This window comes from Capsicum annuum, chromosome 11 (genome assembly GCF_002878395.1).
Source record: "Capsicum annuum cultivar UCD-10X-F1 chromosome 11, UCD10Xv1.1, whole genome shotgun sequence".
Taxonomy (NCBI): Eukaryota; Viridiplantae; Streptophyta; class Magnoliopsida; order Solanales; family Solanaceae; genus Capsicum; species Capsicum annuum.
The window spans coordinates 219,533,291-219,557,337 of NC_061121.1; the positions used below are offsets into that span (position 1 = coordinate 219,533,291).

Consider the following 24,047-nt stretch of genomic DNA (forward strand, 5'->3'; position numbering starts at 1 on the left):
TTTTCCACTCATTTTTATTTCTCTCATTTTTTTTATTTTTTTTATTTTTTCTTGATCTTTATTTTTTTCTTTTCTTTTTTTCTCAATCTTTTTTTTTATTTCTCTATTCTGTTTGATCGTTTTTTTCTTTTTTCTCAACTTCTATTATATTTTGCTAATAAATAAAAAATTAGATAATCCGCAAAGATATCTTCTTTTTTTGACATCAAAGCTAATTTAAGAGCATGAATTGTTGTAACGAAGTTCTTTGAAAATTCTTGAGATAATAAGTCGTGTCTCTAAGGCAAGAGCTGTAGAATATCTCATAAATTAAGGCATAATGTGGTAGTGTCAACTCTTGCCCATGGGGCATAGTTTATTATTTGAAAATCCTTGAGCTAAGTCTTGCCTCTAAGGAAAGAGTTGTAGAACATTCCTTAAATGAAGACATAACGTGGTAGTGTCAACTCTTGCCTGTGGGGCATAATTTATAGTTTGAAAGTCTTTGAGCTAAGTCTTGCCTCTAAGGCAAGAGTTGTAGAACATCTCATAAATGAAGACATAACGTGGTAGTATCAACTCTTACCCGTGGTGCATAATTTGTAGTTTGAAAGTCCTTGAGCTAAGTCTTGCCTCTAAGGCAATAGTTGTAGAACATCTCATAAATGAAAACATAACGTGGTAGAGTCAACTCTTGCCCGTGGAGCGTAATTTGTAGTTTGAAAGTCCTTGAGGTAATTAAGTCTTGCCTCTAAAATAAGAATTGTAGAACATCTCATAAATAAAAACATAACGTCGTAGTGTCAACTCTTACCCGTGGGGCATAATTTGTAGCTTGAAAGTTCTTGAGCTAAGTCTTGTCTCTAAGGCAATAGTTGTAGAACATCTCATAAATAAAAATATAACGTGGTAGTGTCAACTCTTACCCGTGGGGCATAATTTGTAGCTTGAAAGTTCTTGAGCTAAGTCTTGCCTCTAGGGCAATAGTTGTAGAACATCTCATAAATTAAAGCACAACGTGGTAGAGTCAATTTGTAGTTTACTCTACCACATTATGGGGCATAATTTGTAGTTTGAAAGTCCTTGAACTAATTAAGTCTTGCCTCTAAGGCAATAGTTGTAGAACATCTCATAAATGAAAACATAACGTAGTAGAGTCAACTCTTGCTTGTGGGGCATAATTTGTTGTTTGAAAGTCCATGAGCTAATTAAGTCTTGCCTCTAAGACAATAGTTGTAGAATATCTCATAAATCAAAATACAATGTGATAGTGTCGACTCTTGCCCATGAAACATAACTTGTTGTTTGAAAGTGCTTGAGCTAAGTCTTTCCTCTAAGGCAATAGTTGTAGAACATCTCATAAATGAAAAACATAACGTGATAGAGTCAACTCTTGCCCGTGGGGTATAATTTGTTGTCTGAAAGTTCTTGAGCTAAGTCTTTCCTCTAAGGTAAGAGTTATAAAATATCTCATAAATCAAAATACAATATGATAGTGTCGACTCTTGCTCATGAAACATAACTTGTTGTTTGAAGTCATAAGTCCTGCCTCTACAATGTAGTAGTGTCAATTCTTGCCCATGAAACGTAGCTTATTGTTCGAAAGTCGTAAGTCTTGCCTTTATAATGTGATAGTGTAAACTTTTACTTATGAGATGTAATTGAATGGAAGAAATCGAAAAAAAGAATAAAAATAATAAAAATTGCAAAAAAAGAAGAAAATGAAGAAAAATATTAAAAAAAATAAAAATCAAAGAAAATGTAGAAGTTGAGAGAGAACAAGAAAAAAATAAAGGTTGATAAAAATTTTAAAAAAAGATTGAATAAAAATAAAGGTCGAGAAAAAATTAAAAAGAAAGAAATCAAAGAAAAATAAAAAAAAAGGTTTTTTTTTAATAAAAGTAAACGTTGAAAGGTGTAAAGAAAAAAAAGTAAGGGTTGAGAATAATTAAAAAGAACAAAAAAAAATATAAAAGAAAAAAGAAAAAAAGAAGAAGTTGAGAGTAAAAAAGGAAAAAAGTAAGGGTTGAAAAAATTAAAAATAAAAAGAGAAAAAAATAAAAATTAAAGTAAAATTAAAAAGAGAAAAAAATAAAAGTTGAAAGATATAAATGTGAGGTTCTTATTTATTACGAGCATCATTTATGTAATTTACTTCATTGATCAGGAGTAATTTTGTCCAAAAAAATATTAGTTAATAGGTAAAAGCTATTTTAAAAAAAAATTATTTAAAACTAAAATTTAAAAATCATCCCAATTTAGATCTATTTTTAAAATTCATCCAAATTAATCTTACATATAAATTGAGAGGAAGAAAGTACAGTAATATTATCTGTTTAGTGCTCTAAGATCTAAAAATGAGTGGGAGGAAAAAAGCCACCGCTCAATCCTTTTTAATTATTCAACCACGTGATTTGATTTGTGAAAAGTTGGAAATTTGGCAATTTTAGTACAAAACAAATTATTTCCTCAATTTCGATTTAATTGGCTCTTATGTTTAAAATATTATTAATTTAATATTTTTTAATAAAATTAAGAAATATTATTATATTTTGTTAATACGATTTATATATTTAATTGACTAAGGAAAATATATATGCTCAAATTTATATTTTTAAAATATAATTAATAAAATTAATTTGATAAAATAAATTCTTAATAAATTATTTTTTAAGGAAATGTCAGGTCAAGTAGGAGTAATTCAATTTAGCATTGCCAACTGGCCGAACTTTCTACTTTTGCCCAATTGTTAATTACTATACTACTTCTTATTGAGGAATTAAAAAGCATGGTACAATCTTCAATAAATAAATGGGCCCCATCAAACCCAACTACAAAAAGAAGGGTGTAATGTTTTTTTCATGTATTTAAAGAGCCAACTAGTGTCTGGAATTAAACATCTCAAATATCAGAATACCCCTCTAGAGAAAGCACCCCTCCAAAATAAAAAATTCAGTAGCCATGAATGTGAAAATTGAGAGTTCAAGAATCATCAAGCCACTGTATGAAGGAACTCCACCTTCAACCATAACTCATATTCCTTTCAATGTCTTCGACAATGTGACATTTGATGCTCTAATGGCTTTAATTTATGCCTATAGACCACCTACCCCTCCAACATCCACTATCGAAACCGGCCTTCGAAAGACCTTAGCGGTCTATCGAGAGTGGGCCGGTCGAATAGGGGAAGACGAACACGGTCATCGAGGAGTTTTTCTCAACGATGAAGGTGTTCGATTCATTGAGGCGTCCGTGGATGCTTCGTTGGACGAAGTATTGCCCTTAAAGCCCTCTCCTTCTATGCTCTCCTTACATCCTAGTTTAAATGATGTAGTGGAGTTGATTCAAGTACAAGTCACACGTTTCACGTGTGGCTCCGTGGTGGTTGGATTCACCGGCCACCACATGATTGCTGACGGCCACGCGGCAAGCAATTTCTTCGTCGCATGGGGTCAAGCTTGTCGTGGAATGGAAATTACTCCACTCCCAATGAACGACCGCGCTATCTTCCGCCCTCGTGACCCTCCACTTATCGAATACAACCACGTGGGGGCTGAATTTGTGTCCAAATTGGTCAACAAAGAGTTAACCAAAGTCAACAATGAAAATAAAGAGAGAAGCATCATAGTTCACAAAGTGCATTTCACCTTGGAGTTCCTAGGGAAACTCAAGGCAAATGCATCATTCATGAATGGGAAGGCCAAGGCATATAGCACGTTCGAAAGTCTAATAGCCCATTTGTGGAGGGTTATTACGAAATCGCGTGAGATAAACGCGTCCCAAAATACTCAAATAAGAATTTCAGTTGATGGACGTAGAAGAATTATACCTAGAGTACCAGATGAATTTTTTGGTAACATAGTACTATGGGCATTTCCAACATCAAAAGTGAAGGACTTACTAGATGAGCCACTTCACTATGCAACAAAGATTATACATGATGCAATTACTAAAATTGATGACAAATATTTCAAGTCATTTATTGACTTTGCAAATCATAAAGTGACAGAAGATTTAATACCAAGTGCTGATATGAAGAAGGATTCATTATGTCCAAATTTGGAAGTCGATAGTTGGTTGAGGTTTCCATTTTATGACTTGGATTTTGGTACTGGTTGCCCATTTGTGTTTATGCCATCTTACTATCCAACAGAAGGGATGATGTTTCTTGTGCCATCATTTATTGGAGATGGAAGCATTGATGCTTTTATTCCTTTATATGAAGACAATTTGCCTACTTTCAAGAAAATTTGTTATTCTCTTGATTTGAAAGCAAAATGAGAAGAGTAGTTATGAGGTTTGTGGGGAAAAAAAGAGTTGTGGGCTAAGTTCTTGGTATATTGAGTTTTAACACTTTGGTTAGTTATATTATTATTTTGAGAATTGTCATGTTGATGATCCAATATTTTGTAGAAGTGTGAGTTGTACTTAATTTCTTGAGTTTATGTTATTGTAGAATTCTTGGTTGTTTTTCTTCTACTACCGATACCAATGTTATTTTCTTCTTTTTAAAAAAGAAAAAACTTTTCTTAGGGTTTTATGTATGGTATTCGATACATTTCTTTCTTTAGATCTGATCAGAGATACCATGGGAAATATTTTTTATTATATTTAACTGAATCTTTGTTTCAAATCTGTATATTTATTGAAAAAATTATGAATGTGTACATATAATCACGGGCGGATCTATTAAGGCCCGTAGGGGTGGCACGCCATCCGTAAACTTCGACAGAAACTCTATATATATAGTTGTATATAGAGAGAGATATATAGTTAAATATTAAACATGGCACTCAAAATAATAGAGTGTTGTCTAGTGCTTTTGGCAAAGTGCTGCACTTGTTGACCCAAGGTCACGTGTTCGAACCTAGCCAACAACATTTATTTTTTAAAAATCATTTTGGCAGCAAACCAACAAGGCACATCCGCACAAAGCCACACTATTACCAATTTTGTATAAAAGTAATCTTATTTTTTGACCCTTTTTTTTTAATTTAATTATTTAAAAGGTACTTATCTTTCATTAAAATTAAAACAAAAATCCTATTTCCAAAGGAAATGAAGAAATCAAAACATCTATGTTCTTGAGCTTTGTTGCTGCTGGTTGCTCTTTCTCTCTGCACTCTTGCTTGTTGCTTGCTCTCTTTCTAAGTTATTTTGAAAATTATTTTGTTTCTCTTTCTTGAACGTAGAAATTCAATTTTGAAACTTTCTTGATTTAGGAGAAAGTGTTCTAATTTTGTGAATTGAGATGAAGAATTTTTTTAAGAAGGTTAATTATTCTCAATCTAGTTCTAGTAATGTCAATCGTTCTTGTCTTATAACTGACCTCGATTTGGGTTCACTTAAAGCCGATCCGGGAGAAATAAGACCTATTTCTGATTATGATCCTCGAATACGAGATGAAGTGAGGAAATATTATATTGAAAAAGGGCCTTGTCAACCTATCTTGAAACCATATGCTTCAAGTGAAATAGGAGGTAGAATACGTCAATTTGCTTCAAGTTGGTTTAAAGGTTCACATTCGACTTGGTTGGAGTATAGTGTGGAGAAAGATGCCGCATATTGTCTTTGTTGTTATTTATTCAAAAATAAATTTGTTCATGAAACTACGGGTGATTTTTATGCATCGAAGGGTTTTAGGGGTTAGAATAAGGCTCTTGAAAGATTTCGTTTGCATGTTGGTAAAGTTAATAGTGTTCACCACAAATGTTACAATAAGATTCTAGATTTATCAAATCGTCGTCAATCAATTCAAGTTGTGCTTGACAAACATTTTGAAAAGTTAAAAAGTGAGAACCGAATACATTTGGAAGCTTCAATTAATGTAGCAAAACTTCTTTTGTATTATAAATTGCCTTTTCGAGGTCATGAAGAAAGTGAATCTTCAAGTAATCAAGGCTACTTTTTAGGACTTTTGCGGTGGCATGGAGACAACCATCCGGATGTGGGAAAAGTGATATTAGAAAAAGCTCCACAAAATGATACTTTGACTTGTCCTATGATCCAAAAGGATATTGTCAATGCTTGTGCTAAAGAAACATTGAAAGTTATAATTGCGGACTTGAATGGAGATTATTTTGGTATATTAGTTGATGAATCCAAAGACATCTCACACAAAGAACAAATGGCTCTTGTTTTGAGATATGTTGATAAAAAGGGTGAAGTAGTGGAGCGATTTATCGATCTTGTCCATGTTAGTGATACATCGGCTTGCTCATTGAAGAAAGAAATTTATTCTTTGCTTTCCGATCATTCACTAAGTCCGTCCAAAATATGTGGGCAAGGTTATGATGGAGCTATTAATATGAAGGGAGAGATAAATGGTCTCAAAACTTTAATTATGAAAGATAGTCCTTCGACGTACTATATTCATTGTTTTGCACATCAATTGCAGCTAACACTTGTAGATATTGCTAAAAAACATGTGGAAGTTGAAGACTTTTTTGATCATGTTACTATTATGATATTAGTAATATTATTAAAAGTTTTAAGTTTGGTCATTTTATTATTGTTCTTTTATTATTGATTGATTTGTTAATTGTCTTATAGATCGAAAAGATGAATAATCCGATTGAATTACTTGACATCCGATGAGTTCGGATCCTGGATCCACCTCTGCATATAATATAACGTTAAAATTCATAAATTTCAAATATTAGATTCGTCTTGACATAAAATTCAATAAAAGTGAAAGTCTGCCTTACTGATATATTTCTTCTTTTTCCAACATTGAACTCTCCGTTCAGTTTTACTCCGTCATATGTCAAGATGACACACCTATTAAAAAAATAATTAATAATATGATTATTTTATCATAATACTCCTATTAAATAGTGTTTATATTGTGCCTTGAAATTAATTTGAAGAAAAACTAATAAATGCTAAGGGTAAAATAAGAAAAAAAAAATCTTGATATGTTAAAAATGACAAATAAAAATAAAACTTCAATCAGGAAATTAGTGAGGAGTACATTTGTCTCTCTTGGAGAAGGTGGTAGGATATTTCCTCCCTTGACTAAATCATCATGTTTGATTTCATGTAGTGAAATTATGGAATTAAGAGAAAAAGAAAAGTCATTTTGCCACTAATTATGAATTATGAATTATGAAAGACTTCGGAAAGAGAAATTGAATTTGTAAATTAAAGAACCTAGGCATATTTTGATTGGTTGAAATTATTTTCCTTTGTCAATATCTATCATTTCTACTAGGTTGCTCTTGATATATTGTGTTGTTAGTAGCATATTAACACTTTGATTAAAAAAAAAAATTGTGCATTGTCATGTTGATGATCTACAGAAAATGTACATTAATATACTTACCAGAATATTTTATCAAGGACTAAAGATTTATAAATTTGGAATTTGAAGTCATTTGGCTCCATGCATATTTTTTTCTTGGAAAGAGAAAATGAATTTGTAAAGAATCATTCTAATTTTTCTTGGTTAAAAATTATTTCATTTGGTAATTTTTTTTTTTTTCAAATGATACTTCAACACAACCACTATTATTTTCTACTAGTACTCCACTCCAAGTAAATTGAAAGTTCCATAAGAATGTGCCCAAAAAAAAGGTTCCATAAGATTCAATGTATGTTCCATCTATTTCATATGTTACAATGACATACATTACTATTCCACAAAAATTGGCCAAATTGTTTTATGTCCATTCTATCATTTTCAGGTTCTATTTATGAGATTTTACTTGTATGCTATTGTTATTGCATTTTGTGATCTTTAATTAAATATATATAAAAAATATCAAAATACTTTTTAATCTTATCGTTTTAAAATGATATATGAAAATGAACTTAAAAAAGATAATAAATGAATAACATATTTTTAAGGGACATAAAAATGTGATAAATCATTTGAGATGAAAGGACCACTTTGAAAAGTAAAATAACTTTGTGGACTATCTTTTTTTTATTGTATCTACAAATTTTGATTATTTTTTGGTTACTAGGAATTTGGAATGTTTAGGACCAACTTGTTTATTGAATACTATAATATAAATTCATAGAAAAAGACCACCTAACAATAATGTTTTCTTGTGAGTTGTCTACTTTATTCCTAATTGCTTTCACGTGATATTTTATCATGAAATGTATATATTAAAGCTGCTATTCCACTGAGTACTGAATAAAGAACTCGGAATCAAAATAACTTTTAAGTTATAAAGTGATAAAAATAAATCAATTATTTAATAAGTTATCAAAATGGATTAAACGTAATAAATTAATATATTTTTTACTTTTTTTCTTAACAATCAACTAATGGAGTTGACTTTTTATAAAACGTAATAAATTATTATGTTTTATAATTTTTTTTATAAAACATAATAATTTATTACGTTTTATCAAAAAAATATAAAATATAACAAATTCCTATGATTTACATGAAAATCGAAATAAAAAAAATTAATATTTTCTCACATCACGGCTAAATTACTTTTTCTATAAACTTAAGAAAAAGTTACGTTTTATTATAGTTTCCACCAAATATGTAACCTTTTCTTCACTTTCAGATGTAGTCCCCTCACTTTCTTTCTCCTTCCCTCTTTGTTTCACTTTCCAACACTTCAACTTTCTCTATTTATTTTTTATAAATAATACAATAATTTCATTTATAAAATTATTAAAAAATTATTAACCCAATAATAATAAATAAATAAAATTTTTATCGATTTAATTTTTATACTCTCCTAACTTAAATTGCGATTTCTTACTCCATTAATTATAATAAGAATTATATTTTTTTTTGTTAAAAATATAAAATTATTTTTTTCGGTTAGTGTTTCATAGTAGCTTCCGATTAGTGTTTTGATTAGAATTTTGAGGTGACTCACATGCACAATATAATTTTTCTCTTCTTACAATACTCCTCCTTAGTAAAAATTCAATATGTCAAATCCTGGAAATTATAGCAGTAATACTACTCATTATGTAGGTGAAAATCACAAAAATTGGTGTGGAAATTGTTGGCATGGACAATTAATTCCATTCCTTATATAGGTCTCACTATTTTTGAGTCTTGTTAATAGTGGCTTTTACTATTTTCAGCTGCATCAAAGAGGATCACAAAAAGAAAAATTATGAAGCAAATAATAAAAATGAGTCAGACAACTCTCAAGCATGCATGCACAATTCGACCATAATAATTGCGCTTCAGTCCCAAATAAATTGGAGTTCACTTTTTTTAAAATAAAAAATAAAAAAGTTAGTACTTCGACAATCTTTTATTTTTGATATTATGTCAATTTCTTTTGTTTAATTGTTTTCGAGAGTGATTGGTAATACTTTTAGCAAGAGTTTGTTTACTTTTCAATTTTATTTTTTGGTTTTAATGAATTTATGATTTATTATCACGCTTGTGTCTATAATTTACATGATTGTTCTTTCTGTTTTTCGTAATATGTTGCTGGGACAAGTGTTGGAGGATGCCTTTTAATTTATATTGTATTGGCTTATTGATCATACCGCTATAAATTAGGAGTTATTTTTCAGTTGGACATTCAACTAATTTCTCACAATGTCTATTTCTGGAACAAGCAAGAAACCTCTTATGTAATTTGATTCTTTATGTTTGCTCCCCTAAACCTCGATTTCTGTACACCCTAAAAAATATAATTTTTATTATAACTAATGGAGTAAGAAATCGCAATTTAAACTAGGGGAGTACAAAAATTAAATCGATAAAAATGTTATTTATTTATTGTTATTGGGTTAATAATTTTTTAATGAATTTATAAAAATAATTATTGTGTTATTTATAAAATATAAATACTGAAAGTTAAAAGTGTTGGAAAGTGAAACAAAGAGGGAAGGAGAAAGAAAGTTGAGAAAATTGAAGGAAAGACGTCTTTTAAGTCTCGAATGAAAGATTGGTGACATTGACCAACTTAAAGGGTCAAACATCATTAGAAAACTTGATTAAGGTAATTATGGACTTGATTAATATTTTCAAAATTTTCTAATCTTTCAAAAATATAAATCAACCCAACCCACACCCCTCTTCAATCCAAATCAACCAGTCTCTCTCCCCTCTCTCTCTCGACAGCTTCTCTCAACTCTCTTCCAACCAACAGTTCTGCAAAATTCTCCCTTTAATCCCCGACAACTTCAACCTCCGGTGAAAAATAGTCGGGCGAGTTTTCTTTCAATTTTCAACTATCAATCGACGTGAAGACTTCTCCGGCGACAACAACTTCGAGTTCTTCGTCATCCCATTTTCTTTTTCACAGGTAAAAAAATTATAAAGAAACAGAGGAACTTGAGCCAACTACTCTTCTAGTATTGAGATGTGGACTGAATAAAACCTTAATTTCTGGCATTTCTTCTTCTTGTTGTCGTACTATTGATTCGGATTTGTTGGTGATTTTTGTTCACAATTGATGTTCTTAGTGTGTGTATGTGTGTGATGTTTTCGTGTTGCTGGGTTGATTTGTTGTTTGTCTTGGTAAAAATGGTGTTGCAACAGATAAAACATCTGATGCAGCAGATAAAACATCTGATGCGACAGATGAAGACATTTGATGCAACAGATAAAAAATCTGATACAACAGATTAAAATCTAATGCAACTATGAAAATCCTACACAACAGATGAATAATCTAACAGATCATTCATCTATTGCGATAGACGACTCTTCTATTTAGAAAAAATCTAAACAATATTGATCCAATAGATAACTCATTTTGCAACAGATGAGTGATATATTTCAACAGTTCAGTGATCTGTTTTTATTATCTCCAACGGTTTACTCATTCGTTGTAACAGGTAAGTTATATGTTGCAACAAATAACATACCTGGTGCAACAGATTAGTGATCTGTTTTTATGGTTTTCAACGGATTATTCATCCATTGCAACATGTCAGTTCTATATTACAACAGATAACAGACCTGGTGCAACAGATTAGTAATCTGTTTTTATGGTTTCCAATGAATTACTTATCCGTTGCAACAAGTTGGTTATATGTTACAACAAATATCATAACTGGTGCAACAGATTAGTGATCTATTTTATGGTTTCCAACGAATTACTCATCCGTTGTAACAGGTTGGTTATATGTTGCAATAGATAAACTACCCGTTGCAACAAATTAGTGATCTGTTTTTATGGTTTTCAATGGTTTACTCATCCTTGCAATAGGTCGGTTATATGTTGCAACAGATAAACTACTTGGTGCAATAGATTAGTAATTTGTTTTTATGGTTTCCAATGGTTTACTCATCCGTTGCAATAGGTCGATTATATGTTCCATCAGATAAAATACCTGGTGCAATAGATGTGTGATCTGTCGGAACTGTTATTTTATCGTTGTGTATGTTAGATTTATTGTTATCTCTTTTTAATGATACATTAATCAATTATAATATATTTTATATTCCTGTTAATTTAACATAATATGGCTCCCAAAAGAAAAGAAACCAAATCAAGTCCAAGTAAAGGAACAAGTGCAACAGCTCGGCTACATCCACCACTCTATGAACTTGCTTTACAAGCGTTATCTTAATCAGGAGCAGAGGATAATAAACACGGGGAGGAGGAATGTCTCAAAAGAGATGATCTAAATGCTAATAGCCCTTCCACCGAAGAGTTGGTCAAAACCTTCAGCATTGATCGTTATCCTGTGAGAATGCAGTGTGATGGTGCCATAGATTTAACGGGTGATTTCATGGTTAAGTCAGTCATGGAAAAATCTTTCGACGCCTTCAGAAAAATACTCCGAGAACAAAAAATGGATGCTTATTTTAGGAAAGCTGCTTTGGGAAATTTCTTGATTTGCCAAAGGACAACAATGCTCGTTTCCAGATGAAAATGGTATACGATCTTCTCAAGCGTAGGTTTATGTATGAAACAAAGACAAGATGGATGATGTGTGTATAAATTACTGTGGCATGCTTGTTTGTTTTGTTTGGAAGGAGTTTGCCATAGTTACCAAACTAAAATGTCATCCTCCTTCTCCTTCTCAAGTTATACCTACTCTGACCCAAAAAAGCACCCCGCTCACCCAAAAAAGGCAAAGACAAGTTGAGTGATCGTGAGGACCTGGTGTCCATTGTTGGTCCAAGCTTCAAAAACAAAAATTTGATAGAAGCATTGAAAGGTAAAGGACTCTCAAAGAAGCACAAGCAATCATTGTGCTTGGTTTGGTTTGTACATAATATTCTTTGGGCGAGAGACGTTAACAACAACATAAGCCCCGGTTTAATAAATCTCTCCAAGGATTTTGAGGCATTTAACAACTATTCTTGGGGTTATGAAAGCTTCAAATTGACTGTATAATATTTGTTGACTCCATTGACGCCAAACACAGTCAACTTATATGACTTTCCATAGGCCTTCATGGTAAATATTTCTTTTATCATGATATGATTCATCATTTTTTTATTCAATAATGGTTTTGATTTATTGGCATTATGTTATAGGGTTGGGCATTTGAAGTCATTCCTTATTTGAGACAACAAGTGAACTACCAGGAAGAAGTTTTCCGTCCAAGAATCCTAAGATAGTTGTCGGCCAAAACCGATAAAAATACAAAATTTCTTGATCTTTTCAATCCCCCCAAGGAAGCAGTAAGTCCAATTCTAATCAAATTTTTATTTTAATTAATGATTATTTTAAATGATTTCATCATTATTCTAATATATGTATTGATTTATTTTAGATTATCCATCCGTGGCTTATTTCGACCAACCGAGAGTTGAAGATGCTATTTTTTCTTACTTTACGGTCTCTGCAAACTTTATCAGACCCTAAGGTCATTGATGGAATAAAAATGGAATAGTTTGGAGCAACAACCATCACAAGAAAATTAAATTTTGGAGGGTGGACTTGTTGCTGTTGACGATGGTTGTCGTAGTGGTAGTGGTGCTGCTGTTGGGGCTAATGATGCTCTTCTTTCCGTTTTTGAAACAACAAGCCATTATGATTGTGATCATACTGATTGTATAGATTTTTCTTCAGATTTTGCCACATCTAGCGAATGTTCTGCATGCAAATGTCAAAACTGCAAGGCAAAACACGATAGGGTGATTAATGATATTAATGCACTAACAGCTTCTGTAAAAAAATGGCATCTAAGAGGGGTGTCATTCTATCAAATAGAATTCCATATCCATACACTCCACTAGAGATCAAGGCAGCTAAGAGGAGAAGGAGAGATACGTCCAAGGCATCATCTAGCATTGAAAAAGGCAAAATTACAACACCTCCATTTTTATCTTGCACCGATGTTCAGTGTGAAAGGGCCACAGAAGAGCACCATGAGCCGAAGAAGGTGAATATACATCACCTATTCCAACCAAAAAATAGGAATATATCTATTTCAACAGATGATACATCTGCTAAAAATTATCAAAAAGATATATACATCTATTGCAACTGTTGTCTAACCTATTGCATTAGATGCGCTATCTGTTGCAACAGATAAGTTTTATGTTACAACAGATGGATCATCTATTCAAAATTATCGTACTACTCTGATTTAGCTATTTGAATTCGTCCCAATAGATGATCCATCTGTTGCAACATAAAACTCATCTGTTGCAACAGATGGACAATCTATTGTATATCTATAATTAGCATTGACAATTTTAGCTTTTCAGATGGATGTCACAGTAGAAGCCACTGTTGAAAAGCATAATATCATAGTTGATAATCCATCAACTGTTTCCAAAGAAAGAGAAAAAGTAGAGCCTGTCACTTCGGGAAAATAGAAGAATTACCCGTTTGAAGGGATCAACATCTCAGACGAGGCTCCAAAAAAACTAACACAGTTGATCAATGACTATTTAGAATGGATTGCCGATTGGCTGTTAAAGCATCATACCGGCAGGTACATAAATCAATTTTTAAAGATATTGGTTTATACTATTCTTGTTGTAAGAACGTGATATTAACACATATAAATCATCATGTAGAAAACAAAATGATGAATGCTACAAAGTAAATGAATCGAGTCTTGGTTTTGACATGTTTGACTTTGTTGTTGCACATTTTGGAACGAAGAATTAATTCTATTTGATGTCACAGCCCCAAACTTGCTAGAATAATGAGGTTTAAATGTCATACATATTACTATTAATTAATATTTTATTTAATTGCATCTGCATATTAATTTTTTCGTCACATAATCCAAAATATTTGATAATATACGCAGCACATCGATGTCATTTTTTACTACCTCCGAAAGAAGGCCAAGTTGCAAATACAAAAACAATACAGATACACGACAGGCAATTGTTTGTACAAAGTTTACATCAATAATGCCTATGATAGGTATTGTCAACAACAACCGAAAGTTTCCTGAAATGAGAAATGTTTAATCAACATCATTAAAGGTTTTAGCATTCCGGCTGGCTTACCTTGGCATTTGGTCGACAAAGTGTACATTCCAATCAATTGTGGTGATAAATTCCATTGGATTTTAGCTATCGTTGTTCTAAAAGAGAGGCACATTCGAGTTTATGACTCGATGTCGCGAAGGAAAAGTTCCGGGCCGTCGTCTGAGTTATAAAAGCTGGCCAAAATATTGCCTACTTACCTTGATATGAGTGACTTTTTGGACCAAAAGGTTCGTACTGATTGGTCGACGATTGAAGCATACCGGGATAAAATGAGTAATCCATTTGATGTACAATATGCTGAAGGAATTGCTCAACAAACCATTGGTAGCCTATAAGTATAAGTGTCATGATTTAGTTTCATTTCATAAATTTTACAACGCTTGCATGAACTGCAAGATATGAGATACAACACGTAGGTCATCTACTGAAAATTATATAACAGGTCTTCCTGCATTTTTTATTTGCTCAAACAGATTACCGATCAGTTTCAACAAATAGATTATATATTGCAACAGATTGTATAGCTACTGCGACAGACAGACTAGGAACATCTGCATAATGCAAAAGATGACCAACCTATTCCAATAGATAATCAATCTGTCACAACATGTACTATATTTGTCACAACAGATGTTATATCTGTTATGAAAAATATACTATCTGTTACAATAGATATACAATCAGTTGCATTATAAAAATTCAACTTTCGGCAGACAGAGAAATTATTGTCATTACATATAGAGTGAAGTGGCTTGAAATAAATAATTGTTATCATTTTCGTCTCCGTCTTTGTACATATTCTTATTTATACGCGGGCTCCAACCATTTAGTTAGGTTATCTGCTGGATATTATATAACAGGTCTTCCTACTTTCTTGATTAATTACAACAGATTATCTATCAGTTGTGACAGATAGATTATATGTTGCAATAGATTGTATATCTGTTGCAATAAAAAAATCAAAAATATTTGTATAATGCAATAGATGATCAACCTATTCTAATAGATAATCAATCTATCACAATAGGTATTATATCTGTTACAACAGATATAAAATCTATTGCCTTATAAAAATTCAAATTTTGCCAGACATAAAAATTATTGCCACTACATGTAAAGTAAAGTGAAGTGGCTTGAAATGAAAAATTGTTATCGTTTTCGTTTCTGATTTGTACATATTCTTCCTTATACACGGGATCCAATCATTTAGTTAGTACCCCATAAGCCTAGCTCCATTGCATCTTTCCTACATCAGCGTTGTATATTCCGGTCATTTTTGTATCGATCAGCAAATACTCGATATATGCAAGAGAGTACGGCCAGCATGCTACACCGGTTCTATTTCTCTGGAGCTCGATGTTCTTATTTTGACTTTCAAAATATCATGATTCCTTCATCAAGACTTTAGCCGATAAATGATCCATCAGCTTACTCTGCGTCAACAACTTAGGCAACAACTTCAAGAGTGTCAGCATGTGGAATAGATTACCTAGCCAATTCAACTTATGCAACAGATGTGTATTATGTTGCAACAGAATACCAAGCTATTGCAACATATTAAATATTTCCTGTGTAGATTCTTCTTTGTGGAATAGATTGAAGGCTCGGTTAGCAAAAGTAAACTTATATTGTCCTCGTACCATACACACATATTTGTCATATTCGTAAAGTCTTTGGCAACAAATGAATGCATGGTGTATTCTTTTTGAACCTTTGTCCTGCCATTTATCATTCCTTGTAATTTTTTCTTCTTCTCCTTGTCAAGAGTCGTGAATATGTCCACCTTCTTTAGCGGCCCCTGAACTTCAACAACTCTTGGAATGGGAGGAGTTGCAATGTTTGCTGTTTTCAGAACAGAGAGAATTTGTCTAATTTTTTTTCTCTTTCTCCTAACCTCCACTGTAGGAGTGCATGGCTCCCTCACCTCGTTTGATGGTATGACACCCCTCCTGGATTTTAATTCATTGACAGCTTTAAAAATAGCCTCTAGCTTTTCAATGAGTTTATCCCCTCTGTCCTTGCATACTTTGCATTTGCAATGAGAACATGAGGGGTAGGAGGGGTGAGAGAGACCACTATAAGGGTGGGAGGGCCCGGTGTAGGGGTGAGAGGGACCTGTACAAAGGGTGTTTTCAAAAGCATTTATTTTTTACTGAGCACTAACATGCTCATAATCACGACTGGCAGCAGCAGAAGCATCAGGGTGGCTACTACCATCACAAATAACTCCTCCAGCAACACCCCCAGAAAAAGCACACGGATCTGTTGCAGTTTGAGGTTGGTCGTGAAGAGCTTCAACATTAGGTTGACCTTGCGTAACTTCTTTTCTTATGGATGTTGCTACAACTAATTTCTTCTTTATTAACTCCACAGTTGGGTCTTCTTTTGTATCAACAAGACCCAAAGTAAAAAAAAAAGTCATCCCCATCTCATCAATGGTAGACACGACCCAAGGATGCACAACCTATAAAAAAAGACAGGAGGCATTTAAATCATATACTAATAATTTGCAGTCAGTTGGGTTACATGGATGTCAACACAGCCCACTTATCCAATAGACGATCTAGCTTCCGCAACTGTTGATCTGTATATCACAACAAATTAATAATATATTGCATCACATTACACATCTGTTGTATAATTTGCATCAGATTACACATCTATTGTATAATTTACATTAGATGAGTAATCTGTTGAGTTGATTCAAAGAACCAAAGCAATAGATGGTTAATCTATTGTGAAATATGGATTGTCTATCACAACAGATTACCCATCTTTTCCACCAGTTGCAGTGATGGGTAATTTGTCGCAACAAATGACCCATCTATCTATTTCAATATCTTTCTTTGAGGAAAATTATTTTAGTTGAGAGAAGAAGTATTACATCATCCGGAGGGTTAAAGAGATCAGCTTCCTTAATATATTTTTTGCTGCTCTTTGTTGCAGTCAACCACCTAAGGATCCTTGGATGAGAAACCTTATCCGGGTAATCCTTGAACTGCTTTCAGAGGGGAGGAATGACTTCACATGCTCAAGCCTAAAAAATGTTAACATGTAGCATGCAAAAAAAGTCATAATAACTATATTCAATATAAATTAATGGATGAGTTAAAATAGTGATCAATTTTACCATAAAAACCCAGGAAAGCCGTATAATGTGGTCGTCTTTGGGATTAGATTTGCTAGTAAATATTCGACAACCAAGTAGTAGTTGTCATATCCCCAGGGATAATCATTAAATTTCCCAAAATTATCAGCAAGCGCCAACAAATCATGTTCTATGACTTTCCTGACGTCTCTTGCCAATAAAATGGAATGGACAAAGCAAACTAAGCATAATTTCTCCCTGTATTACTTTGGTATGTTTTTATTCTCGAGATCCGCCATCAAATCCTCCCCTTTGTAGCTAGGTCCAACAATGCCCAACAACCCATCCTTTTTTACCTTGCATTTGCTGGACCCTTTGTGGGGTATTTCCTTGATGAGAGGTTCTTCTGGACGATCGCATCTCAAGCCCGTCACAATGGCAAACTCTTTCAATCCAAAATAAATCGGCATGCCACAGTAGTTAATCTAGACTTCATCCATCTTTTTTTCGCCCTCCCTCTCCGCATACTTGATCCTACGCTTGAGAAGGATATATATCATGCTCATTGGAAAACAGAGAGTGTGGTCCTCAGACAACTCGAGAAAGTATGCAAAACAGCTCTTCTTAAAAAGTCCATCTATGTTTTCATTCTTCAAAATACTCCTAAGTTCGTCAAAAGGTTTCCTCAACTGACATTTAAGTACAAGATCACTAAATACTGCGTTAGGGCTATTCATCGGCATTGCAACTTGAAACTTGTCAATACTAATGGTTTTGACAGAATCATCCTAGGATATTATTTTACGCCCCATTGTTGAGGAGAAGTTATCACTTTCCTCGGCTTCATTTTGCCCTGACCGAGATTATTTTGGAAGTTCCTCCGAATCTATTTGTACTCTAGCCTTTTTTGTTTGGTGATCAGAAGTTGATCCGCTTTCTCCATTTTCAGTTTCTTTTCTTTTGGGAGACATCTTTTAACTACAAACAATAGAAAAATAAAAAATACATTGCATTTGATGTCTGCATAATTTTTTTAAAAAAGGTAAGATAAATTTCAATAAATTATTCTATGCCACATTACAAAAAATACTCCAACGGATAACCCATCAGTTGGAACAGATGGAGAATCTGTTTGAAGACCTATTTAATATCTCCCAATAAATCTTTCACCCATTGTAACAGATGGACCACCACCACCACAACTAATGCCACCACCAATGCCACCAAGACCACCACCAATGCTACCAATACCAATACCAATACCAAGACCACCGATACCTCCACAAAAAATAGAAATACTGACACCACCACCAACATCACAAACACCATCCAATAATACCACGACAATCAACAAAACACTGAGAAAAAACTAGGGTTTTCTTGAGTGCTTCCTACTTTTTTAGCATCAAAACACAAAATTGTTAGCACATTCTCGAAAATAAATAACTAAAACTCTTCTTTTCATCATTAACTAAAAAGCCCTAATTTTTAGAATAAAGAACAAATGTAGAACTCTTCTCAAACTCTGTTACATACAAAGACAGAGAAAACGACGGATACAAGCGAGAATAAAGTCGAAAATAACAACTATATGATCGAAAATGGGAAGAAAATTTATCTGTTTTGAAGGGTTGAGTCATATATTGAGTAGTGGTTGTCTTTATTATTGAGAGAGAGAGAGAGAGAGAAAGAAAGGGACGAGAACTTAATAGTTGAAATGAGGAAAAGTTTTTCCCGCAATGATTTGTATGGGTTGATTTGTAATTTTGGAAAAGAATGACAAGTTTTGAAATTGTTAATTTGGTCCGAATTGATCTTAATTAATTTTTAAAATTTCAAAAGATATAGTTTTTAAAATATTAAGTTAATGAGAACTCATTTCAACTCACAGTGATCGATCGATGACTCGGGTCGGGATGAACGCAACGCCAACACCATGCAAATACAACGACTCAATTGAAGTAGTTGTTGACCATGTGAGCTCATTCATTCATCCTTAGTTCTACCTATATCAATGTGGGTACTATTATTAATCTTAACATTAAGTTAATGAGAACTCATTTCAACTCAGAGTGATCGATGGACGACTCAGGTCGGGATGAACGCAATAACAATACCATGCAAATATAACGACTCAATTGAAGTTGTTGTTAACCCTGTGAGCTCATTTATTCATCCTTAGTTCCCCCTAAATCAATGTAGGTACTATTATTAATCTAAAATTAAGTTAATGAGGACTTATTTCAACTCAGAGTGATCAATCGACGACTCAGGTCGAGATGAACGCAATACTAACACCATCAAATGCAACGACTCAATTGAAGTTGTTGTTGACCCTGTGAGCTCATTTATTCATCCGTAGTTCCTCCTAAATCAATGTAGGTACTATTATTAATCTTAACATTAAGTTAATGAGAACTCATTTCAACTCAGAGTGATCGATTGATAACTCGGGTCGGGATAAACGCAATACCAATACCATGAAAATGCAACGACTCAATTGAAGTTGTTATTGACCCTGTGAGCTCATTCATTCATCCCTAGTTCCACCTAAATCAATGTAGGTACTATTATTAATCTTAAAATTAAGTTAATGAGAACTCATTTCAACTTAGAGTGATCGATCGATGACTCGGTTCGGGATGAATACAATACCAACACCATGCAAATTACATGACTCAATTGAAGTTGCTGTTAACCTTGTGAGCTTATTCATTCATCCCTAGTTCCACATAAATCAATGTAGGTACTATTATTAATCTTAACATTAAGTTAATGAGAACTCATTTCAACTCAGAGTGATCGATTGACTACTCAGGTTGGGATGAATGCTATACCAACACCATGCAAATGCAATGACTCAATTGAAGTTATTATTGACCCCGCGAGCTCATTCATTCATCCCTAGTTCCACCGAAATCAACGTACGTACTATTATTAATCTTAACATTAAGTTAATGAGAACTCATTTCAACTCAGAGTGATCGATCGATGACTCGGGTCGGGATGAATGCAATACTAACACCATAAAAATGGAACGACTCAATTAAAGTTGTTGTTGATCCTGTGATCTCATTCATTTATCCCTAGTTCCACCTAAATCAATGTAGGTACTATTATTAATCTTAACATTAAGTTTATGAGAACTCATTTCAACTCAGAGTAATCTATCGATGACTCGGGTCAGGATGAATGGAGTACTAACACCATGCAAATGCAACGACTCAATCAAAGTTGTTGTTGACCCTGTGAGCTCATTCATTCATTCCTAGTTCTACCTAAATCAATGTAGGTACTATTATTAATCTTAACATTAAGCTAATGAGAACTCATTTCAACTCAGAGTAATCGATCGACTACTCGGGTTGAGATGAACGTAATACCAACACCATGTAAAAGCAACAACTCAATTGAAGTTGTTGTTGACTCTATGAGCTCATTTATTCATCCCTAGTTCCACCTAAATCAATGTAGGTACTATTATTAATCTTAACATTAAGTTAATGAGAACTCATTTCAACTCAGAGTGATAGATCGATAACTCGGGTCGAGATGAATGCAATACCAATACCATGCAAATGCAACGACTCAATTGAAGTTATTGTTGACCCTGTGAGCTCATTCATCCATCCCTAGTTCCACCTAAATTAATTGCAATAAAATCTGTTGCGACAAGCGACTGAGCTGTTGGATATTTTTCAAATAGATAATCATATCTTTTGCAACAGATGACATATCTGATTTAATTATCAAATAGACATTTGCATCCATTGTGACAGATGACTGAGCTGTTAAAAATTTTCAAACAGATATTGATATTTTTTGTAACAGATGACAAATCTGATTTAGTTATCAAATGGATATTTGCATCTGTTGTCATAGATGACTGAGCTATTGGGATTTTCCAAACAGATATTTATATCTGTTGTAACAGACGACATATCTATTTGAATTTTTTTTCTTTTAATTTTAAAGCAAGCTTCTGTCCAAGTAGATAAAGTAGTACTATTAAAGGCGGTAAAACATGTTTCTTGGATAACTCAAAAATCTCATTGGGTATTCTTGTCTTGTCTTTTCAATGTCACCCATTTTCTTCCTCGTGTCCTTCAAATTATTAATGAATATTGAAACCCCTAATACTTCCTCCATTTCATATTAGTTGGCCCCTATTGACTTGACACACCTATTAAGAAAATATTAATTAAGGATTTATTTTACCAAATTAGCCTTATTAATTATGCTTTAAAAATATAAATTGTAATAAATACACTTTATTTAGTCATTTAATTTTAAGGGTAGTACATCTAGAAATTAGAATTATCTCATCTCTTCTTCAATCCTAAATTTATTTTATTCATCTCTCATATTTTTTATTCTATCCTCTTTAAGGTTATCACAGCCTTTTTTCTCTCCTCTTTCTCATAAAGATGCTTTCGGATCTAAATCGATTTATATCTTAGATTCCTCGACTGAAATTATTATTTTGATCCCCTTTTGACATTAAGGACTGATTTACTATTGCTCTTGCATTCTCGTCTTCTTCTTTGCAAGTTATTTATATCTATTTTTTATTTAATTACCAATTAACCATATCAAATTTATTTAAAAAATTTGAAGGAACTTTTAATTGTTGAAGAAATGAATCAAGAATTTTTATTAAAATATACGAAAAAAGTCATCTGTTGGGAGAAGTTTGAAAGCCTTGTTGGCAGTATCATTTTTTTTTGTATGTATTTTTTTTGTTTCTTTGTTGTTGATGCTATTATTGACGTTGTTAGGGGGTTGGCATTGTTGGAACTTGTGGTGTGGTGTTGTTGATGGTGTTGGAACATATGATGTTGATTCTTTGTTGTTGATGATGTTATTGGAAAAAAATATTGTTATTTTCTTTGTTGTTGATGTTTTTTATTTGTTGTTTCTTTGTAGTTTATGTTATTGTTGATGTTGCAACAGACGGAGCAATTGTTGGAATAAATCAAATCACCAGCAAGGTTGGTTTGATGTATTCCAACAGACTCTACATCTGATGCAACATACTCCACATATGATGCAACAGAATCCATATCTGATGCAGCAGACTCCTCATTTGATGCAACAGACTCTACATCTGTTGCAACAAATGGACAATATTCTTTCTTTGACATTAATTTTTTTCCTCTTCTTTGTAGATATAAGGAACTTAACATTGATCAAATTTTGCTTGACCATCACAAGAGGCTGCATTAAAGATGGGTTCAGAGGAATAAGTTGCATGCAGATGAAACCACTTCATATGTGGGAGGTATGTATTACTGATAATGTTATCGTGGAAACACACATAGAGCACACTAATTTTGTGAATGTTGCTTTTACCGATTAGTCATAGATCATTCAAATAATATATCTGTAATTTTACAGTTAAGTTTGGTAGGTTTGAACTGATAAGGTTGAGTGACCATGAATATGGTTCTGATACCCTGTTAAGATTTAATGTCAGTTGTTGCTCATGTTTAGTTGTCCTGCCTTCTACAGACTTTCGTTGTGGAAAGCATTTCTGGCGACGGTGTAGACTTTTGCATTACGGATATGTTGTCCTCTAAATGGGAGAAAAATGACTAGCAGAAAGGCTGAGATTTTGAGATCGTTTAATCTGTTCCCTAACTCGGGCTAAGGTTTGGAGATCTTATCCCTCCTTGCTTATCTTGTACATGTAAATGTGAAGAGTGCAAGGCAAAGAATGATGGAGTGATTAATATTGTTAATGCATTAACTGCTGATGTTAAGGAATTGATATCTAACAGTAGTGTCAACCGATCAAAGAGGATTTTAGTTTCATTCACTCTATTCGTTCAACAGAACTGCTTGATATAGCGAAAGCTGATATCGAGAGATTACTGATTATGTCTTCTCAAGACTTGCTTCTACAAGAAAACTGTTCTGCATTGAGTGTTGAACTATCCATATATGCTGCAGCACCGGATTTACCAGCAGAGAGAGCGCTTGCCTTGGAAAAACTCAAAGAGAACCTTCCATACTTCTCCTTGACCTTGGGTAGAGCTAAGAAGGACCAAGAGGATTATTATAAGAAAGTTGCTAATAAAGTGATCCTCGTTAATAAACTCACAAAAGATCAAGAGCTCTATAGTAAGCTCAACGACCACAATGACAAAATGATTGAATTGGTAGGGGTGACTTGACTTTGGGCTCATTTGTTTGTACTTAATGGAGGTCTGAATCTGAATGGTTCAGACTTCAGACCATTAAGTGCCTTTGTTTTTTATTAAGATTTTAGCTTTTAATGGGTCTGGATAGGTCTTTACCATTCAGATCTAGAATCAAGTTTTAATAGGTCTGAAGAGGTATTCTGGTGTTGGATAATATTCATCGCCACTCTATTCATAATAATTATCAGTCACCACCTCTTCCACCAGTATCATTGTCAACCATCACCAACCACCTCCACCATTACAACCATCACAACCATCATCGACAACAAATATCGCTACCAACTACTATTGTCAATCGCTACCACACATACTACATCTATTATGCTAATTATGTTTACCGCCACCACCGCTGTCAACAACACCACCTTCATCAACCACTACTGGTCAATCCCTACTATCGACCAACTCATCTATCACAACT

The 24,047-nt window shown here is 33.1% G+C and overlaps 2 protein-coding genes across 2 annotated transcripts; both read left to right on the plus strand.

The window, feature by feature from the left end:
* The first annotated feature begins 2,844 nt into the window (after positions 1–2,844).
* Positions 2,845–4,458, plus strand: LOC107848097 (agmatine hydroxycinnamoyltransferase 1). Its single transcript, XM_016692772.2, has one exon. The coding sequence runs from the start codon at positions 2,941–2,943 to the stop codon at positions 4,258–4,260; it is 1,320 nt and encodes a 439-aa protein (XP_016548258.1). The 5' UTR covers positions 2,845–2,940; the 3' UTR covers positions 4,261–4,458.
* A 772-nt stretch (positions 4,459–5,230) lies between these two features.
* LOC124888972 lies at positions 5,231–23,596 on the plus strand. The gene is made up of 3 exons (XM_047400260.1): positions 5,231–5,552; positions 5,670–6,305; positions 23,256–23,596. Exons 1-3 carry the CDS (start codon positions 5,231–5,233, stop codon positions 23,594–23,596), a joined length of 1,299 nt encoding a protein of 432 aa, XP_047256216.1.
* Positions 23,597–24,047: the final 451 nt, after the last annotated feature.